Raw genomic sequence first — 17592 nt, 5'->3', positions numbered from 1 at the left:
TCTATCTATCGATCACCTGTCATCTATCATCTACTATTTATTTATCTATCTTTCAGATCATCTGCTACCTTCCCCCTTCTCCCTCTACCCAGCTTTCTACACATTTTCTTTTCTGTCAGTCGTGGGGCTTGAACTCTGGGCCTGGGCGCTGTCCCTCAGCTCTTCAGCTCAAGGCGAGCGCTCTACCACTTGAGCCACAGCACCACTTCCTGTATGTTCATTTGAAAAAAATACTTTCTACGTATGAGATCTTTCTTGGCTAACTTTTATACGTTTTCAGTAAGATGTTGGGAGAATAGGTAGAACTATCTAGCAGTGATAGTTCAAGATGTGGAATTAAATGAGATTACTTGGGTAAGAATAGAGGAGCAGACAGACCAAGAGTCCGCATTTGAGGGGTAAGGAAAGAAAGTACAAGTAAATAGGAAAGGAGCAAAGAGTCAGAGAATCAGAATTTTGTCACTAATATTCTTTAGAAAAGAAGTTGACTAAGATCCACGTAGGAATAGAATTCACTGCTAGATGAAGATACACCAGGCATGAAGATAAAGGGTAGCTTGAGAAGACAGTTTAAGCCATGCAATTCAATGTACACAAGTAAGATTTATGTCGTTTCAGACTTTTTCAAAAAGGGAGGTTGAATCATGATATTGAAGGGAATAAATTACAAGAGTTAGTACCTATATACATTAACCAAAATGTGAGAGCATGCTGAATGGGAAGGATTGAAGTCAGAATCTTGAATGAACCATTCATTCATTCAACTAATAACATGTAGAATTTGCAGACTGATAAATTACAATCAGGTTGGTAGTTGCCATAGTGAATATGGTAAAGTGCTTGAGCAAATGATGTAAATCATTCTTGGGCTTAGTTTATTCACTTGTAAAATTGTTTAAAAATAGTTTTAAACCTCTTACTCTATGTAGTATTCCTTATGAGATTCTGAGTTGTTAGACTGTTATTTACTGTGAGAATTATGAAATGCATTTGTGTGTGTTTACATTTAATGTATACTTTTGGGACTTCACTATACACTTTTTAGAACAATTTCCCCTACTCGGAAGTTGTCTTCTCAGCTAATGAAGTGTAGTAGGACAACCATATTGAATGAATGCCCTGGTCTGTTATATTATATCCATGCTACTCTGTCTTAAAATGCATGTTTTGTATGTTCAGGACTTGCTTTTTCTTGATATTTATTTAGTAAGGAATAGTTTTGACCCATAATAAGTGATAAAGGGAAATGGATAAAGACTATTGTGCTCATTATTAAAATGCAAGCTTTAGCCAGGTGTCAGTGGCTCACATGTATAATCCTAGCTACTCAGGAGAGGAGGCTGAGATCTGAGGATCATGATTCAAAGCCAGGCCAAGCAAGAAACTCTGTAAGATTCTTATTCAACCAAGTTAACCAGCACAAAGCCAGAAGTAAAGCTGTAGCGGAGCACCAGTGTTGTGAAAAAAAGCTCAGAAATAATGCTCAGGCCCTGAGTTCAAGTTCCAGTACTGGTACAAAAACAAATACATAAATAGAGGCCAGTGGCTTTATATGTCTGTGAAAAAAAGGTTGTGGGAAAAGAACATAAAGATTAAATCACTATTCTTCCTTCGATATACTAGACAGTCATAAATTGTCAGAGGGCTCATTTGTGTCTATTCCTTTGATATAGGGTGACTTTGCGTTCACAGATATTATTAAGCTTGTACTGTGTGTGTCCTGCATAGTGCTAAATGCAGGAGATACGTTAGTGATCATGATGAGATTGAATCGTCTTGGATTTTTTGTTTATCATTTATCAGTATGAAATAGAGAATTCAACAAGGGACAAAGCTTCTATGTGACCAATTTTGTTCAAGCAGGATATTATATGACTGTTGTTCTTACTGGTTCCTGGAAATGAACAAAAGCCCTGAATAAACTGCATGTGTGTGTGTGCATGTGTGCATGTGCATGAGTGCACCCATGGCCATGCGGGTGCGTGTCATTCCTGGGCTTGAACTCAGGGACTGGGTGCAGTTCCTGAGTCTTACTTTGTTCAAGGTTAGCATTCTACCACTTGAGCCAACACTCACTTCAGGATTTTTGGTGGTTAATTGTAGTTATGCATCTCATGGCAGGCTAGCTTTAAACCATGGTCCTCAGATCTCAGCCTTCTGAGTAGCTCAAATTACAGGTGTGAACCACCAGTGCCCAACTAAATGTATCATTTATCACTACATTTGCTTCTTCCTGTGATATGAGAAAAAAATGTTGAAATTAGACAGGTAACTGGATCTTTGAAGAATATTAGCATGTATGGACATGTAGCTAATGGGTAAGAACTGATTTTGGTATAATGTTCAATCTGTATTTGTAGACCAGTCCACTTAAAAAAAAACCCACACTTAAAAAAATTACTTAAAATTAAAAACAAATGTATACCGAGCACTGGTGGCTCATGCCTCTAATCCTATCTACTCAGGAGGCTGAGAGCTGAGAGCTGAGCCCAGGCAGGAAAGCCTATGACACCCTTATTTCTAATTAACCACTAGAAAACTCAAGTGAAACTGTTAGCTCAAAATGGTAGAGCACTTGCCTTGAGTAGAAAAGCTCAAAGACAGCAGCCTAGGCCCCCATGATGGACCAGAAATATTAAAATTATCTTTAGTTGTACAAAGGGTTTCAGTTTGGATTAAAATTTGCTTTTATTATATGAAACAAACCCACATTTATTTCACTTTTTGTTTACAGGTCCAGGGGCAAGTTCATCCTACTCTTGAGTCTAATGATGATGCTCTTCAGTATGTTGAAGAATTAATTTTGCAATTATTAAATATGTTATGTCAAGCTCAGCCACGAAGTGCTTCAGATGTAGAGGTATGAGAAATTTTTTCTTCTTTTTAAGTATATCTAGTCTTTGTGTAAACTATTAGATATTTGCTTTTAGGCTAAAGTGAACAACTTTTTTATGCTAGAAGGATCTGGTCATACCTTTAAGAGTAAATGTCTCTCTTGTTTCTGTTTGGTAAAGTCAGCTGCATTCTAAAAATGTTACCTTTAATTTTAGAAGCTCAGAAACAGAAAATATGTGAGTGATAGTAGTCTAATAGATCAGAACAAGAGAAAGAGTTGTTTAAATATAAGATTTCATAGGTAAAAGAAAGCAGGATGTAGCCATTGTTGATAAAAGTTGAACTAGAGGAAAAGGTCCTTAAAATGAAACGTTTAAAGAAGTAAGAGACTACGAGAATATTTTTTTTTCTTTTGTGCCAGTACCATGGTTTAAACACAAATCCTTGTGCTTTTGCTTATTCATGGCTAGTGCTCTACTATTTGAGTGATACCTCTAGTTTGGCAGTTTGATAGTTAATTGGAGATGAAGTGTCTGACTTCTTTTCTACTCAGGCTGGCTTTGAACTGAGACCCTTCATGTAGCTAGGATCCCGAGTAACTAGGATTTCACATGTGAGCAGCCAGCACCCAACTATCTCTCTTTTCATTATGGATTAACCAGTGTGCACAATTGACTTGGACAAAAGAAAATAATTTTTTAGATGGTCCTTTCCACTTTTCTTCCCTTCTCTTCTTACCTTTTTCACCCACTGTTACTATTCCAATATTTTCCTTCCTTTCCTTTCCCCTTGGGCTCCTGTCCCTTAATTCTTCATCTCAAGGCTAGCACTCTACCACTTGAACCACAGTACCATTTCCGGCTTTTTCTGCTTATGTGGTGCTGAGGAATTGAACCCAGGGCCTCGTGCATGCAAGGCAAGCGCTCTACCACTGAGCCACCTTCCCAGCTCTTATTCCAATGTTTTCGACGTTTGCTTTTACTAAATGGGAGTAATATTTTGGCAAATAGGCAGTTGAGATCTGTTCACTCATCTTTTTTCACCACAATAATTCCTTTCCACATATTTTAAGTGAATTTAAATGATCATTTGAAAAAATGGGCTCTGGGTGTCAGTGGCTCATGCCTGTAATCCTAGCTACTCAAGAGGCTGAGATCTGAGGATCGGGGTTCAAAGCCAGCCTGGGCAGGAAACTCCATGAGACTCTTATCTCCAGTAAACCACTCAGAAAACCGGAAGTGGCTCTGTGGCTCAAGTGCTAGAGCGCTTGCCTTGAGCTGAAGAGTTGAGGGGCAGCGCCCAGGCCCAGAGTTCAAGCCCCATGACTGACAAAATAAATAATAAATAATAAATAAATACATAAATATTTAGGCAACCAGTGTAGCCAAGAACATAGATGAAGAATGAATTAAACCTCTTAATTGATAAATGAGCTCATATGATGTTTTTAGAGTCATTGTATTTCTCCTCCCCCACTCCTGACACCCCATCTCTAGTTGTGACATGGAGATGTCTCTTTTTTCCATTTTAACAGTCACTTACAAAACTAGTCAGATTTATAATCAGAGATGGTGTTTAATTTCAGTCCTACATAATAGTTAAATAATCAGCAATTTAAATGTTGAGTTGTGTAATAGCGACCTCTACTGGTTTTAATTTAAATACTGCTAGTGAGTTAAAAATTTGAGGTGATGTAAGGAAATTCAACTATTATAATAACTTGCATTCTTTCAAACTGATTTGTTGCTCGAAATTAAGTTGAGACAAAAACCAGTGATTTAGGGACTGGGACAGGTGGCTCAGTGGTAGAGTGGTTGCCTTGCATGCATGAGGCCCTGGGTTCGATTCCTCAATACCACATAAGCAAAAAGAAAAAAGGCGGAAGTGGCGCTTGGCTCAAGTGGTAGAGCGCTAGCTTTGAGCTGAAGAGCTGAGGGACAGCGCCCAGGCCCAGAGTTCAGGCTCCATGACCAGACTCCCCCCAAAACAAACAAAAAACCCCAGTGATTTATAGAGGATTTTAAAGATAAGTTATACTATATTATACAATTGTTAAACTATATATATACAATTGTTACCAATGTAAGCTGGGCACTGGTGGCTCATGCCTGTAATCCTAGCTATTCAGGAGGTTGCCATCTGAGAATTGCTGTTCCAGGCTGGCCTCAGCAGGAAAATCTATGAGATTCTTATCTCCAGTTAACCATCCAAAAAGCTGAAAGTGAAGCTGTAGCTCAAATGTAGAGTTCTCACCTTGAGCAAAAATGCTCAGGAAGAGAACCCAGGCCCTGAGTGCAATCTCCAGGACTGGTTCCCCACCCCCCTCTAAATAAAGGTTACTAATGTAAACTATTGATTTCCATGATTTGTAGATAGTTTGGAAGTTAAATTCTTTAACATGATAAAGAAAAACTTACAGGTTTAAATTGCAAAATGCCTTGTGATCTAGTAATTGATATTGAAAGTAAATGAGTGTTAGATTTAGATGCTTGCTTCTTGAGCTTAAGGTCTTGTTCCTTGAAAGTTTATGAAAGTATATTAAAGCGACTTATGCTCATTCTTGTGATTAGTTTATTTAGTAAGTTTAGAGTTCAGTATATAGTTTTTCCCCCTATATCATAGAAGGAACAATTAGTCTCTTAATTTCCTAGTTAAGAAATGAATATATTGACAAATACAATTTTAAGTATGTTTGCATTGTACATTATGTCACATGTAAAGAGCTTTACTTTTGGTATTCTTTAATTTTAAAACTAAATTTCAAGCAAAGATCACTATTTGATTTGTTACTTAGTTATCTTTCTATTTCCCAAGGAACGTGTTCAAAAAAGTTTCCCTCATCCTATTGATAAATGGGCAATAGCTGATGCACAATCAGCTATTGAAAAGAGGAAGCGAAGAAATCCAACTCTCCCAGTAGAAAAAATTCATCCTTTATTAAGGGTAAAGTTGAAATATTGACTTCTTAACTTTTTTCTTTTTTAAAAATTGTTATTATAAAGGTGATATACAGAGGGGTTAACAGTTACATAAGTCAGGTAATAAGTATATTTCTTTTGCCAACAAAACAAAACAAAGCCCACCATTTTTCAAACACTAAGAATATTTGAACCAAATGTAAAATTATCTTGTTTTAAGTCTTCCAGGGACTGATGTAGTAGGGAAGGATGTTGTGAAAATAAACTGTAAGTTGGGCAACAAGATTTAAGGCAGTTCCATACCAATGGTAATAGCAAATGTAAGGGACTAAGAAAAGTTATTATTTTAGATTTTGTTAATCCCAGGTGTTCCTAGAAATACAAAGAGCATATAAAATTATTATTATTATTATTTTGCTGGTTGGACTTAAGGGTTCCTATAAATCCTTTAATTGTTAATGTGTGTGGGAACTTTTATGAGATTGTCATACGTCTGTGTGTTGTCTTTGAACAAATTCTGTGAAGATCTCCTAAACTAGCCAGTCCTATTACAAGTCAATCAGTCAAATAAGTGCAGGAAACCTTAATAATGTTCTGTTGTATTTAAAACAAAGAAGAAACTGTTGATTAATTCACAGCAAAAGATGTAGTTATTGTAGCAACTAAAATCTTAATGATACTTCAGCAATAAATTTTCATATAGTATAATATAGTATATATTTCTCATACAGTATATATATGCAAAATGTTAATAGTTACATGTATTGTCTCTGCATTTTATTCTCAACATTATCATCTTCAATTTGTAAATGATGTATAAAGGCGAAAGCAATTAAGTGACTCCCTATGCTAGGTTCATAAGACTCTAAATGATAGTGTTAAGACATCTAGGTCTCCATAAACTTGTCAAAATTGAAGAGTTTACCACTTGGAATGATGTTTAAGATTGTTGGAAAGTTATGTTTTTGCATTTGGTGGGTGAATAGAGATGCCTTCCTTTATCTTGTTTGAGAAAGTATGAAATCTATGAGAAATTATTAAGCTATTAATAATGGCTAATTATGAATTATTGATCATATTTTTTAATCTTTAAGATTTTAATTGGCCAAATATTGAATTATAAGCTAAGAGAATTAACAATTTGAGATTCACATGTTCTTAATGGTCCTAAACTTTTGAGTTTTATCATTGTGAATATCATTTCAATTTATGAATACAGTTTACCATGATATAGCTAATAATTTTATATTTTTGCATGGTAAAGAAAACCTAACCCAACTTATAATAAACCTCTTTTTTCCTTGCCATTTTTATATTTTTTATTTTACAGAATCTAGATTCTTTTTAATTATTAATTTTTTTATCTTCATATGGTTGTACAGGAGTTTTCAATTTACCAGGTCCATGTCGGTATATGATCCATTTTGATCAGCCACCCCTTCCATCATTCTCCCCCACTTCCACGACCTCTGCCCCACAAATCAAATCACTTCCCAGTTGTTTTTGGACAAATGCATTAATTAAATTATTATGATCAGATTTGTTCACCATTCCTTTTTCCATTCGCCTTTCTTCTCCCAAGGGGACCAATCACAGGTGGGACAGACAGAGACAGAAATAAGGGTGGGTGTGATAAAAGTATATGCACCTATTAAAAAATAGCAAGGCGTTTTTTGGCAATAAACCTCTTGTTTCATTTTTTTCCTCTCATTAACTGAATTGTTTAGAATTTGTTCTCTTTTCGAGTTGGTCAGCTCAACAAAAGAATAATTTAGCCAGGTGCTGGTGGCTCATGCCTATAATCCTAGCTACTCAGGAAGCTGAGATCTGAGGGTCATGGTTCAACGCCAGACTGGGCAGGAAACACCATGAGACTCTTATCTCCAATAAACCACTCAGAAAACCACAAGTGGTGCTGTGGCTCAAGTGCTAGAGTGCTAGCCTTGAGCTGAAGAGCTGAGGGGCAGCGCCCAGGCCCAGAGTTCAAGCCCCATGACAGACCAAAAAAAAAAAAATTAAAATTAGTCTAATAATAGCACTGACTACTTTTTATATTTTCTTCACAACTACCATTGTTTGGTAGGACATAGCATGATTTTTTTTTCATAGAAGCAGCCAAAGATATTAGGAATATGCAACTAGCATTTTGGGGAGTCCATATTCCTATGGAAAGGATAGAGATATAAGACTAAGATATTTGGGCTGGGAAGGTGGCTCAGTGGTAGAGTGCTTGCCTTACGTGCATGAGGCCCTGGGTTCGATTCCTCAGCACCACCACATAAGCAAAAAGAAAAAAGCCAGAAGTGGCACTGTCTCTCAAGTGGTAGAGCACTAGCCTTGAGCTGAAGAGCTGAGGGACAGTGCCCAGGCCCAGAGTTCAGGCCCCACGACTGGACCCCCCCCCCAAAAAAAAAGGACTAAGATATTCCTAGATAACAGTGAGATGCTTATTGTTACATTATCTAAAAGAGAAAACTCATATCTCATAGTTACTTCCAAGTATTCTTACTTAGATGCTAGAGAACATTTGCTTCCCTACATCAAACTTAGACTTACCTTTCTAAGTTTGGGATTGTCTTTTAAGCTATACCTCCACTTGTGGAATTATTATTATTATTTCTTTTTTTTGTTGGTCATAGGGCTTGAACTCAGCCTGGGCACTGTCCCTGAGCTCTTCAGCTCAAGGCAAGCACTCTACCACTTAAGCCACAGTACCTCTTCCAATTTTTTGATGGTTAATTGGAAATAAGAGTCTCACAGACTTTCCTGCCCAGGCTGGCTTTGAACTGCATTCCTCAGATCTTAGCCTCCTGAGTAGCTAGGATTACAAGTGTGAGCCACCATCGCCTGGCACTTGTGGAATTATTTGTTTAGTAGTTATACTTCTTCAATAGTGTGCACATCCAATGGTAATATTGCCTTGTTTTTTCTTAGCTTACATTTTAAAATAATGGTACACATGTTCATAATAGAACCACTGGAAATTATGAAATTCAATGTTGACAGTCACAGGCCTCAGTAAAACATTTTAATTAGTGTGTTGATACTGTATGATGTTTAAATATGCTTTTCTTTAATTTTGCAGGAGGTCCTAGGTTATAAAATTGACCACCAGGTTTCTGTTTACATAGTAGCAGTGTTAGAATACATTTCTGCAGACATTTTAAAGCTGGTTGGGAATTATGTAAGAAATATACGGCATTATGAAATTACAAAACAAGATATTAAAGTGGCAATGTGTGCTGACAAGGTAGGAAACTTAGCTTCTTTATGCTATATTGTATTATGTAATGAGGGCATTTCCAGTAATCTAGTACTATTTAGATTCTGAATAGGTATTAAATGTGTAGTATAAAAATGTGTCTAAACATACTATGTTTTTCTCCTTAAATATTACTGTAACTAATGTTAGTTACAATAATTATATTCAAACTGATTATTTATTTATTTGCTTGCTTGCTTGCTTGCCAGTTCTAGGGCTTGCACTCAGGGGCTGGGCACTGTTACTGAGCCTCTTTTGCTCAAAGCTAGCACTCTTATCACTTGAGCCACTGTACCACTTCTGGCTTTTTCTGTCTATGTGGTCCTGAGGCATTGAACCCAGGTCTTCATGCATGCTAGGCAAGTGCTCTACTGTTAAGCCACATTCTCAGCCCTCCAAACTGAATTTTTTAAAATATTATTTAAATTGAAAGGTTTAGGTGCTTATGGATTCACTTGACAATTTTTGAAATGTTAAGTTACTGATAGTTTTTATTGCAATAACTAGATTTCTTTTGTTACTAGTTGTATAGTACTTCAATAATAATACTAAGAGTAACATGAAGCATGTGCATGGTTTATGATACTCCTTTAAGATAGATGATCTTACCTACATTTTATAAAAGGGAAGTTGAAGTTCAGGGAGAAAAATAATAGATCCAGAATTTTCTGAAAAGATTCAAAGCTTAGACTTGAACCCCAGATCTGAATCTAGATATTAAGTCATTGCGTGTGTGTGTGTGTGTGTGTGTGTGTGTGTGTGTGTGTGTGTGTGTGTGTGTGTGTGTGTGTGTAAGTTGTGGAGGTTGTGGAGGTTGTAGGGCTTGAACTCAGGGCCTGGATACTGTCCCTGAGCTTTTTTTGGTAGTACTACCACTGGAAGCCACAGTGCCACTTCCAGTTTTCTGGTGTTTAATTGGAGATAAGAGTCTCATGGACTTTCTTGCCCAGGCTGGCTTTGAACCTTGATCCTCACATCTCAGCCTCCTGAGCTAGGATTACAGGCATGAGCCAATGGCACCTGGCAGTATTTTCATTTCATGAAAATGACTAAATGACTTTGCAGAAAATACTTTGTGATAAAGCATTTAATGTTATTTTTTCTTGCTATATTCTTACAATTTTGAACATTCTTTCTCATTAATGAATCCATTTAATTCTTTTTTTAAAATTTATTTTATTGTGAAAATATTGTACAAAGGGGATACAATTACATGGGCAAGATAATGAGTACATTTCTTATCAAGCTCCATTTAATTCTTTTAGTATCTATTCTTTAATAGAGTAAAAATTTTACCTGATCTGAAGAATATTAAATGCTTTGATATTTTAAAATGAATATTTGCTTTTTAAAGAATATTTAAGATGAATGTCAAATGTTTGATTTAAAAAATGTTTTCTAATGAATCAGATCAATAAAATATTTTTGAATACCTACTATATGCTCACACAGGGAGGGAAAAGGGAAAACAAGAGAAGTAAGAAACAGGCTCTTATTTGTTGAAGGAAAGACACTTACATTTGTGAACAAGCACAAAGGAGCAGGTTAAATATTAGGTGTAGTGATACTGCAGAAGTTCACAAGAAATGGGAAGATGAGTTTCAGCAGGTAGTTGAGTTATACTCAACAGATGTAGGAAAATAGACCAACAGGATGGCTGTAAGCATTATTTGCATATGAGAGAGTGAGAACATGTAGTAAAAGGTGAGGAAAGCAAGTATATGAATAGAGGACACAAAGTTAGAGATTAATTTAAGACAGGTACTGGTATTGTCACAAGACTTGGAGAAGGCATCTGTCATATCAGAGAGATGACAGAGAAGCTGTGGAATAATAGTTGAAATAAAAAAGACAGTCTATATCTTTTTTTTCTTAATTATTTAAAAACATTATTCAAAGCAATTGAGGGCATTTACTTTTAAATTTGACTATAGATTCTTATTTTATACTTTTTAAAAATATTTCTGACTATATAGGTATTGATGGATATGTTTCATCAAGATGTAGAAGATATAAATATATTATCTTTAACTGATGAAGAACCTTCCACCTCAGGAGAACAAACTTACTATGATTTAGTTAAAGCATTTATGGCAGAAATTCGACAATATATAAGAGAACTAAATCTTATAATAAAAGTTTTTAGAGAGCCCTTCATCTCCAATTCCAAATTGTTTTCTGCTAATGTAAGTATATTGTATATTTGTCTATCATTTCACATGTTCAATTTTACTTAGGTTCGAATTTGTATACTTACAACTACTAACTTGTCAAAATTTTAAGTTGTGGAATGTAATTCATGGTCACTAATAAAATGCTTGAGCAGTTCAAGAGATTAAACCTCAAATTAAAAAAATAAAATTTAAAGAGCTGATTATATGTAAGTGAAAGTGAACTCACAGAATCTTCCATGTATTCCAGAGAACAAAACTTCTTGTTTATTTAGAAGATATGTATGTTTCACTTGTCATTTAACCAATATTTCAGCAGCCCCACCATACTGTCAGGCACTGTTCTTAGCAATGGGATTCAAAAATAAATAAGAAAATGTTTCTTCCCTAATTCATTCCATCATTAACTTTAGTCAAAATAGATATTAAGCTGCAGTACAATGTGATAACATGATAGTAGCTATAATTGAAGGATGATAAGTTGTGTAGTGATGTATCATATTAGTAATTCCTAAAGCCATAACCACACATCCATAGGCAACTGATGGAGAAACAGTGCTCTGTACAGAAGCTGGATTGGGGCTCAAGTTATGGTACTAAGTAAACCTTTTTTTTTTTGGTGCCAGTCCTGGGGTTTGAAAGCAGGTTGTTGTCCCTGAGTTTTTTGTTTTTTGTTTTTTTTTTCAGAGCTGAGGACTAAACTTAGGGCCTTTTACTTGCCAGGCAAGTGCTCTTCTTCCACTGAACTAAATCCCCATTTCCAGTTCTTGAGCTTTTTTGCTCAGGGCTAGTGTTCTTTTTTGGAGGGGGGTCTGGTTGTGGGGCCTGAACTCTGGGCCTGGGCGCTGTCCCTCAGCTCTTCAGCTCAAGGCTAGCGCTTTACCACTTGAGCCACAGTGCCACTGCTGGCTTTTTTTCTTTTTGCTTATGTGGTGCTGAGGAATCAAACCCAGGGTCTCAAGCATGCAAGGCAAGCACTCTACCACTAAGCCACATTCCCAGCCCCCAGGGCTAAATGTTCTTAACATTTGAGATAGCTCCAATTCTGGCATTTCGGTGGATAATTGGAAATAACAGTCTCAGATTTTCCTGCCCAGGCTGGCTTGAACCCATGTTCCTCAGATCTCAGCCTTATGAGTAGCTAGGATGACAAGTGTGAACCACCAGCATCTAGCAATAAGAAAGTATTTAAAAATTAAGGAGTAGGACCTGGCGCTGGTGGCTCATGCATGTCAGGAGGCTGAGATTTTAGGATCCTGGATAGAAGCCAGTCTGGGCAGGAAAGTCTGTAAAACTCTTATCTCCAATTAAATGACAGGAAAAGCCAGAAATAGTGATGTGGCTCAAGTGGTAGAGTGCAGAAGGAGCTCAGGGCCTGAGCATAGGTCCAGAGTTCAAGCCTCAGGACCAGCCAAAAAAAAAAAAAAATAGGAAAAGAAAAAAAAATAGGTAGGAGCCAGGGAGATAGCTCAGTAGTAAAGTTCTTGCTTGGCTGGCATGAGGTCATGGATTTAAACCCCAGCACTGTAATAATAATAATAAATGAAGAAGAGTATATTACATTGGTAATTATTCAAGTCTGTAAATATACTAAAACTGTTGAATTACTTTAAATTGATAAATTGCATGGTATATAAATTATATTTCAAAGAATGGCTTAAAATAAGAGTAAAAGCAGAGATATGCTCTATCTACTAATATTCTAGGAAAAATGCTTTTTAGATATAGAAAGTAGATAACTGGTTTTATGGGAGTGAGCATGATTGGGGCATCAGGGAACTTCCTATATCTAGATTTTGGTGGGGTTTTACAAGGATTATCTTGAGCTGTGGCTCAAGTTTTAGAGTGCTAACCTGAGCAAATGAAGCTCAGGGACAGTGCCCAGGTCCTGAATTCAAACCCTAGCACTGGCAAAACAACAACAAAAAAAATCAGGAGTTGGGGAGGTGGGGAGGAAAGGGATGGTAGGGAAAAAACAAAGGAGGGGGTAACAATGCTGGATAGGAAATGGACTCATTACCTTGCTCATGTAACTGTAACCCCTCTGTACAGCATCTTTATAATAAAAATATATATTAAGGGGCTGGGAAGGTGGCTCAGTGGTAGAGTGCTTGCCTTGCATGCATGAGGCCCTGGGTTCGATTCCTCAGCACCACATAAGCAGAAAAAAGGAATTGAACAGTATAAATTAGGTTTACATTGAAGCAAATATCCAATTAAAGCCAAGGCAAATTTAGACTTTCTTAGCCCTTAAATAAATCATCACAAATAACCTCTATCAAAGGCAAGGAAGGGGCTGGGAAGGTGGCTCAGTGGTAGAGCACTTGCCTTGCATGCATGAGGTCCTGGGTTCGATTCCTCAGCGCTACATAAGCAAATATATATATATAAAAAGACTAATACTCATCAAAAAGTACACTTAAAGTAGGTATAGCTTACTGTATATAAACTATATATCAACATTGACTGGCAAAAATAAAGTCAATGATAAAACAAATTAAGTCAAATAATAATAACCAGTTTTTTTTTTTTTTAAAGTAACGGCATGACATTGATAAGATTTCAGATTCTACGATACAACCTTTAAGAAACCATTTTAAAACATTTTAGTCTTGGGCTGGGAAGGTGGCTCAGTGGTAGAGCGCTTGCCTTGCATGCGAGGCCCTGGGTTCGATTCCCTCAGCACCACATAAGCAAAAAGAAAAAAGCCGGAAGTGGCGCTGTGGCTCAAGTGGTAGAGCGCTAGCCTTGAGCTGAAGAGCTGAGGGACAGCGCCCAGGCCCAGAGTTCAGGCCCCACGACCGGACGCAAAAAAACAAAAAACATTTTAGTCTAATATTAAGATAATAACTCTAGATGAGATGTCCACAATAGGCAAATCTGTAGGTAGAACGGTGGTTGCCAGGGGTTGTGAAGACAGGAGAATGCAGCATGCCTCGCCTGTCTTTGTGGGATAGTGAAATGTTCTAGAATTTAACAGTGACGAGTGTACAACTCTTAGATATACTGAAAAACGGCTGAATAGTAAGTACATTTTACAGTCATAAATTATGTCTCAAGGAAAATTACACAAAGAAAACAATACCACAATGATATAAATAGACTAAAGATACTCCTGCTGTTCCCTATTACTTATCTATGTATGTAATGATAGACTTTTCATGTACTTCAGCCAGAATGATATATTGCACAGATTGGACACAGAAATGGAAAAATCCTGTTGTCTTCTATTAAACTTCATTTTAGAGATTTGCAAAAATGTAAAAAAGACCCCAAACCAAAAGATCCCAAACCTGTTATTTTTCTACTAACCAGTTTTTTGCTGTTTTAGAGTTATTTTATGTTACTTTTGTTAACATATAGTAGGTTTATTGTTGTTGTTTTTTTTTTTGGGGGGGGTCCAGTCGTGGGGCTTGAACTCTGGGCCTGGGCACTGTCCCTCAGCTCTTCAGCTCAAGGCTAGCGCTCTACCACTTGAGCCACAGCGCCACTTCCGGCTTTTTTCTTTTTGCTTATGTGGTGCTGAGGAATCGAACCCAGGGCCTCGAGCATGCAAGGCAAGCGCTCTACCACTGAGCCACCTTCCCAGCCCCAGGTTTATTGTTGTTTTTAAATGAATTGAATATTAAAAAATTATTGACTTTAAACTTCTGATATGCTAAGCATTGATGGATATAAGCAAAAAGCTTTTTAAGAATATGGAGTCCTGAAACTAAATAGTTTGAGAATTGCTGATCTAAAAATGTATTTGTAAAAATGAATCATTGCTAAAGAAAATTTCAAAGTCTTTTATTTATATATGTAAGTCATTAAAAATTTCAGTGTATCTGCTATGTTATGAAATAACTTATTAGCTCAAAATGTGTCTGCTATTGAATGAGCTGAGTTTATTTTTTTACCTTTTCAACAGGATGTAGAAAATATATTTAGTCGAATAGTAGATATTCATGAACTTAGTATAAAATTGCTGGGCCACATAGAAGATACTGTTGAAATGACAGATGAAGGCAGTCCCCACCCATTAGTTGGAAGCTGCTTTGAAGATCTTGCAGAAGTAAGTGCTTTAATTAAATAACAAGCTAAATCTGTATATAAACTTCTATTTGTATTAAAATTTTGAATCTTCATTCTTGCTTTCAGCTAAAGTAATAGAAAGTGTTGGCTGCTTATCTGTTACTGCCTTCTTAGTAAGATTCTTGTCATCATTCATTTCTGTTATTTTATCAAACAGAAACAGTAATCTCATTATAGAAAAGCAGATTCCACAACTAACATGCAATATCCTGTTGTAAAATCTTCACAGCAAGGCCAACAGAAGTTGGGCCTCAATGAAGAACCTGAATCTGGAATCCAATTACTTGTATTGTACTCTGAGCACCGTTGTCTAGATGAGATTGGGCACAGTCAGGGTGGTATAGCTATAGACAGCATTGCTATTTAATTTTGTGATTGTGGGTGAGTTATTTTATTTCTCTAAACATCCATAGATGTTTATCATCCATGAAAGCATGATCATAACAGGACTCATGATTTTCTTATGTGTGAAAATTAAGTAACCTATTTGTAGTACTCAGCCAACCATTCTTACATAGTAAGCTACTCAGTACTCATTACAATTAAATATAGGAGGAATGAAGTACACAAGAAAATGAGGTCTAGGACCTAGATGGTTCAGGAGCCAGAGGGTACAAAATCTGGTAATCTTCAAGGGCTAACATGAGAGTCTTACTATGTTAGCATTGACAGTCATTCTGTAATCTCCAGTTATTCTCTGTTGTAGTCTTACTATGAAATCTACTCTATATTATATTAAATTTTATTTTTCTCCTCTCTATTTTAAGAGAGCTATAATAGAATTCAGAAACTAGAAAAAATACTATTACTACCCCTACTCAGTATTCTGTTCTCTTTAGCAAAAAGAGAAAAAAAGGAACTGTCAAGATGATTTTCCCTATTTGTAGTCAATATAATTGTCTAAATAGAAAATCCAAGAAAAAAAATATATTATTAAAACCAGCAGTTCAGTGTAGTAGCTGCAGGACAGATCAGTGTGACTGTGGTAAGTTACAACCCATTGAATATTTAAGTATTAAAGGCAAAAGGCTCCATTTACTAGAAGATATTTAAGAATCTTAAGACGTGTCAGATCTTTAAGAAAGTTCATAAAATAACAATTCATAAGCAATATCTGAATAAATGGAGCTACATCCCGTACCATGTTTTTTGAAAGGACAGATTCAATATGCTGCTGTCCCCAAAATAATCTTATTAGTCCAGTATGTATTGATCTAATCCTAAAATTCCTGTGTAAGAAAGGATAGCCAGGCTGTGGTGGCTCATGCCTGTAATTCTACTACCAGGAGGCTAAGAAGGATCTTGGTTTGAAGCCAGACCAGGCAGAAAAGTCTGTGAGACTCTTATCTCCAACTAACCAGCAAAAATCCAGACTGGAGGTATGATTCAGGTGGTGGAGCACCAGCTGTGAGCAAGATAGCTACAAGGCCCTGAATTCAAGCTCTCATATTGGTGCACACACACTCACACAATAATAATAAAGAAGGGGAAAAAAAGGAAGGGAACCAGGTATGACTCTGATAATCTAGCACTTGTGAGGCTGAAGCAGGAAGATCATTAGTTTGAGGACAACCTTACTTAAATAGCAAGTTTGAGAGCAGCCTGGCATACAAAAACAAATAAGACAAAAATGACAATTTAGAGGAAGAGTAAATTGAGATAATTTGTCCCATGTCACACATTAATATTTAATGTGGCTGGATGCTGTTAGCATGAAGGATCAAAGTAAAACTGGGACTGCGTGCTGGTAGCTCAAGCCTGTAATCTTTGCTGCTCAGGAGGCTGAGATCTGAGGATCACATTTTTGTCCAGCCCTGGCAGAAAAGTCCCATGAGATTTTTTTTGTTGTTGTTGGTCATGGGCTTGAACTCTGGGACTGGGCGCTGCCCCTCAGCTCTTCAGCTACCACTTGAGCCACAGCGCCACTTCTGGTTTTCTGGTGGTTTATTGGAGATGAGGGTCTCACCGACTTTCCTGCCTGGGCTGACTTTGAACCATGATCCTCAGATCTCAGCCTCCTGAGTAGCTAGGATTCCAGGGGTGAGTCACTGGCGTCTAGCTCCATGAGATTCTTATATCCTGTTAACTACCAAGAAGCAGAAGACAAGCAAAGACTATGGTTCAAATGGTAGGGTGCCAGACTTAAACAAAAAAGCAAGTAAGCCCTTAAGGCTCTGAGTTCAAGCCTCAGTACGGGCCAAAAAAAACAAAAAAAAACAACGATTTATTATGTCGTAAATAAGAGTGTTGTATTGGATCAAATATAGATAAGTCATTGGAACAGAAAAGAGTCCTGAAAAAATACATATATTTCTGATATGTGGCAAAGATA

At 36.7% G+C, this 17592-nt stretch overlaps 1 protein-coding gene across 1 annotated transcript in view; it reads left to right on the top strand.

Annotated features, from left to right (window-relative positions):
- Positions 1–17592, top strand: part of Sos1 (son of sevenless homolog 1 (Drosophila)) — a 94854-nt gene that overhangs the window by 23270 nt on the left and 53992 nt on the right. Inside the window, exons 2-6 of the mRNA XM_013017898.1 lie at positions 2735–2860; positions 5650–5778; positions 8839–9003; positions 10992–11201; positions 15097–15240. Coding sequence (XP_012873352.1) covers positions 2735–2860; positions 5650–5778; positions 8839–9003; positions 10992–11201; positions 15097–15240 — 774 coding nt within the window. The remainder of the gene's footprint in view (positions 1–2734; positions 2861–5649; positions 5779–8838; positions 9004–10991; positions 11202–15096; positions 15241–17592) is intronic.

This window comes from Dipodomys ordii, unplaced genomic scaffold (assembly GCF_000151885.1).
Source record: "Dipodomys ordii isolate 6190 unplaced genomic scaffold, Dord_2.0 Scaffold37, whole genome shotgun sequence".
NCBI classification, from domain to species: domain Eukaryota; kingdom Metazoa; phylum Chordata; class Mammalia; order Rodentia; family Heteromyidae; genus Dipodomys; species Dipodomys ordii.
This window is presented reverse-complemented; position numbering and strand designations above follow the sequence as displayed.